General features: G+C 34.3%; 1 protein-coding gene across 1 annotated transcript; it reads right to left on the reverse strand.

Annotated features, from left to right (window-relative positions):
- Positions 1-2,064: 2,064 nt before the first annotated feature.
- On the reverse strand, positions 2,065-2,962 carry LOC148780541 (putative glutathione S-transferase; the record flags this gene model as incomplete). Its single annotated transcript, XM_088847813.1, has 2 exons — positions 2,065-2,397; positions 2,882-2,962. Coding segments are annotated over 2 exons (414 nt in total), but the record flags the coding sequence as incomplete, so codon positions are not given.
- Between the last annotated feature and the right edge of the window lie 2,203 nt (positions 2,963-5,165).

Consider the following 5,165-nt stretch of genomic DNA (forward strand, 5'->3'; position numbering starts at 1 on the left):
CTAAATATCATATTTAAATTATTACCACATATTTAATTTATATTATTATAATATATATATATATATATGTTTAATATAATATAATATATTACATAATATAAAATGTACTATATTTTGTTGTATAATATATTTGATGTATGTAATAGATATTTCCAATACACTATATATTATATATTGTCTTATATCTAATATAAAAATAATATTTAATATATAATACTTTAATTATATTTAAATAAACATGATGTTATATTTCAACATGTTGTCAAACACATGTACCTAGAACTTCTTTAATATTCCATCAAGTTATCAAACATATACACTCAGAACTTCCTTGAATAACTTCTTTCTTCCCAATAACGAACTACTTCCCATTTCCAGGGGACATTTACCTTCCAGTTATCATTTACGCCCTTAAAGCAAGAGATCACTCAACTCAAACATTATGAGTCGACTCAAGAAAATGCAAATTAATCAACATGATTATAACAGTTATGGTCTAAGTTTAAATATTCAGTTCGGGCTCATGACTTTGCCCTTGCTTGAGGCAAGTAGCTCAAGAGAGTCCACGTTGACTTGTATGAGTACCAAGCATGAAAATGCGTTGAAAATATACAAAATAAAAAATAAAATTTTTCAAAAAATTCTCAAAAAATGGAAAGGGAGACATGGAGAGAGAGAGAGATTTTTTTTTTTTTCCAGCGGGGAAGGGAGAGAGATTAACTATTAGGTAGTGAGATAGAGAGAAATGAAACAAGAGGATTTCCAATGTGTATTAATAGAAACTTGTATGTCTTTCTTGCGTAATATCTTCCTTCTTTTTCTTTGTAACCAAATTAAGATGGTACATTCATACATACATGGTTTGTAACCATATAAGTTGGGGCCTATACACAATTCTATATGTAGAAAAATATTGACAAATACAGCTTGCTCACGTGCCATCAAAGCATGGTTTTGATGTACTAGTTTGATCTTGCTAGGTTAGACAAAGCAATGTTTCCTTTGGGAGAAGGAGTTTTCTGATCTAGGGTTTGTTTGTTTTCCAACCATCTTGTAAGAATCCTGCTGGCTGCTGCAAACAATTTTTCCAACGCTATATTTTCCAGTGACCTTGTTTTTCTTGCAAAATCAGAAGTTAAGTTATAGCTTTGTCTTAATCTATCGATTTCATGCCTTGAAACCCCATCCTCAGGCTTCCTCCATTGTATTCAAGACCACTCTATTCACCTCTACCATCTCTATGTCATCCCAATACCACCGAAAAATATATGTACAGTATACACGGGACAAACTCACATCGCCTATAAGGCGAGTCCGAGTAGACCAGGCCGAGTCTCAAAATGTTGATGGGTAGCATTGTTGAACTGTAGATCGCTACTCGGCCAAGTCCAAGTAGACTTGGTCGAGTTTGGGTAGCATTGTTAGACTGTAGATCGCAAAGAGCTAAAGCTTTTCAGAACGATAAGCTTTTTGTTTCTCATTGTTTTTCAAGGCCATGAAACCTAATTTATAAAGAGATGAGAAGAGGTCATTCTTCAACGTTCGGCTTTCTTTTTTGGAGTCTTTGAGAAGTGGCCCTAAATATCTAAGAGATAGGGGACTCATCCATTATCTATTGGAAAATAGGTTTTCTCTCTTTAAAAAAAGTGAAAGATAAATAATAATTATTATAATTGTTTCAAAAAATTTTAATGAAAATAAATAAATAAAGAAATAAATAATAAAATAAATAAATAATAAATAAAGCCCTATAGACACGCGTACCAACAAAAACTACAGGTGAGAGCATGTTTAAGTTTGGCTAAACCCATTGTAAAGCCTGTGCCTCCACATTTTTTAACTTCTTTCCTCCACATAAAACAAGCGACCAATCTCCATAAGTAGATAAAATCCAATATTCTTAAGCAGCAATAAAAAAGTAAAGAATAATCTCCATAGCCAGATATATATCTAAAGAAAATGAGCAATCTCCACAGCTCGATATAAAAAGGTAAAAATAAAAAAAATCCAATCTCCTTAACTAGATAAAACAAACAACAACAATCACCAGAACTAGAAGACACCTTAGGGCCGGCGACTTTTGATTGTAGCAAGAAGCTCATCACGGGGTGGAAGAACCTCCTTCACCACTTCAGCCTTTGTAAATTCTTCAGCCCACGAACTTAGAGCAGGCAACATTTCAGGGTCATAAAACTTTAAACCTGCTGCCTCCCGTAACACAGGCAGCCGAAAGGCAATTAAACATGCAACAACGTCGAAAAACCCAATTTTTTCGCCATTAAAGAACTTCCCTTTAAGTTCTTCTTCTAGGATTTTAAGGCCCTCTTGTACGTCTTTGATAGCCTTCTCTTGTTCTCCCCCCTGTGTACGATGGGCCGTCCTTACTGCTGCTTCCAACTGTAAATGAGGTAAAGCACGAAATTTGTCATGCCTGGTTTCTGCTCTTTGAAGGGAAAGTACATCAGAGAGCACGTACACTACTTTGGGAGCACTCTCTACCTTGCTCTTGCAAAAGGGCCACAAGAGATTTTTTTTTCAATTTGAAAGTGTGTATCTACTTTAGAATCACAACATGAATATTGGCAACAAAAAAAGTGTTCACTTTTAGTTCATATAAACTTAGATTTTGACCTTTCGGAATTTGGACAGTGTTTGTTTAGTATCATGATGTAAACTTTTTCAGGCAGATATAATTTCTTCATATTGATATTGAGGTTGAACAATAGGTTGAGGAAATTATATTCTCAGAATTTGGAGTGTGAAAAATACTCCTAAATAGAGATTTAACCGAGGGGGTGAATGGAATTTACGCTCCTACAAGAGCATATAACATTTTGGCTACGCTATAATCTGAATTCTAGCAGAAAGATCAGTACTTTACCTTCTCTTGGATGAACTTGGCCCAAAATCGAGCTTGGGCCCTCTCATAGGGATCTTTTGGCAATAAAGGATTTTCTGGCCATGTTTCGATTCAAGTATGGAAAGCATGGGTTTATTTCCAATGTCTATTATGTGCCAAGCATGAAAAATAATATTGCCAGAGTTGGCATGTCAAAAAATAGGACATTTTCTTTAGATATCAAACCTGATTTTTTACAATGCTTAAATGTATCTTTAAAAGAAAAGCCATGGTTATGGCACTTGAGGTTTGGACACCTCAAGTTTAATAGCTTGAAGTTGTTGTATAATCTAAATATGGGGAAAGGGCTACCACTAATTGATCATCCAGAACAACTTTGTGAAGGATGTATGCTCGGGAAGCATCATTGTGAAAGCTTCCCAAGTGGTGTTTCATAAAGAGCATCAAAACCCCTTGAACCTATCCATACGGATGTATGTGGGCCACTTAGCACAATTTCTTATGGGCAACATAAGTATTTCATTACCTTCATTGATGATTTCAGTCGGAAGACCTGGGTTTATTTCTTGAAAGAAAAAGCAGAAGTCTTTGGGATCTTCAAATTTCAAGGCGTTTGTGGAAAAACAAAGTGGTTATTTTATTAAAGCTTTAAGATCAGATAGGGGTGGTGAATATTTTTCAAAGGCATTTGATGAGTATTGTAAGTATTATGGTATTTTTCATCAATTTACTGCACCATATTCACCCCAACAAAATGGAGTGGCTGAAAGAAAAAATCGGACAATTATGGATATGGCACGAATCATGTTGAAATGCAAAAATATGCGAAAAGAATTTTGGGCTGAGGCAGTCTCTTGTGCTGTCTATGTTCTGAACAGGTGTCCCACCAAAAGTGTACGATTTGAGATACCCAAAGAGCTTAGAATGGGCATAAGCCTAATGTGGCACATTTAAGGGTATTTGGGTGCATTGCATACTCTCATGTCCCAAATCAAATGAGAACCAAATTAGAGGAAAAAAATCAAAAATGTATTTTTATTGGCTATGATGAAAAATCAAAAGCTTACAAGCTTTATGATACTGAAAATAATAAATTGATAATTAGTAGAGATGGGGAATTTAATGAAGAAGCCTCATGGGAATGGAACAAAAAAGAAAAAGAAAATCATGTACGAATTGAAATGAATGGAAATGACAATGTTCATGAGATATCACAAGAAGAAAATACCCCACCCTCAACTCCTTAACAAGAGTCAAGTTTATCTATTTCTTCCATGGATGAAAGATCAAATGAAAGGCCACCAAGGACACGGAGTTTGAGTGAAATTTATGCTCAAATAAAAAATACTGCAAATGAGCACAATTTATTTTGTTTCTTTGTCGACTTCTAACCTGTAAGTTTCGACTATGCAGTTCGTGACAAAAGGTAGAAAAAGCAATGGATAAGGAGATTCAAGCTATTGAGAAAAATGACACATGGAAGCTTACAATACTTCCGAATCAGTATAAAGCAATTGGTGTGAAATGAGTTTAGAAAGCAAAGAAGAATGAGAAAGGTGAAGTAGAAAGATACAAAGCAAGACTGGTTGCCAAATGATACAATCAAAGAGACGGGATTTGACTACAAAGAGGTTTTTACACCTGTTGTTAGATTGGATACTATTAGATTAATTATTGGTCTAGTTGCTTAAAGAAAATGGAAATTTTTTCAAATGGATATCAAATCTACATTTTTAAATGGTCATCTTGAAGAAAAAATTTATATTGAACAACCACCGGGTTACATTATAAAGGGGCATGAAAATAAAGTTCATAAATTGAAAAGGGCACTTTATGGTTTGAAACAAGCTCCAAGAGCCTGGAATTCAAGAATCGAAAAATATTTTCAAGAAAATGGTTTTATAAGTGCCCCTTGAACATGCACTATATTTGAAGATGAATGACAATGGTGGTCTATTGAGAGTTTGCTTATATGTTGATGATTTAATTTTCACCGGAAATAACCTTAGCATGATTGGTGATTTTAAGCAATCTATGATTATTGAATTTGAGATGACAGATATTGGGCTTATGAATTACTTTCTTGGAATTCAAGTTAAACAATGTGACGAAGGGATCTATATTTGCCAAAATAGATATGCAAAGGAACAAGATAAATGGAAGATGTGATGATTCTAGAGTGGATGCCACTCATTTTAAAAGCTTGGTTGGAAGTTTGCGTTATCTGACATGTACTAGACCTGATATTTTGTACAAAGTGGGCCTAATAAGTCAGTATATGGAAGCTCCTAATAAAATTGACTTG

Source organism: Amborella trichopoda, chromosome 9 (assembly GCF_054954075.1).
Source record: "Amborella trichopoda isolate Santa Cruz 75 chromosome 9, AtrichopodaSantaCruz75HAP2 v2.0, whole genome shotgun sequence".
NCBI classification, from domain to species: Eukaryota; Viridiplantae; Streptophyta; class Magnoliopsida; order Amborellales; family Amborellaceae; genus Amborella; species Amborella trichopoda.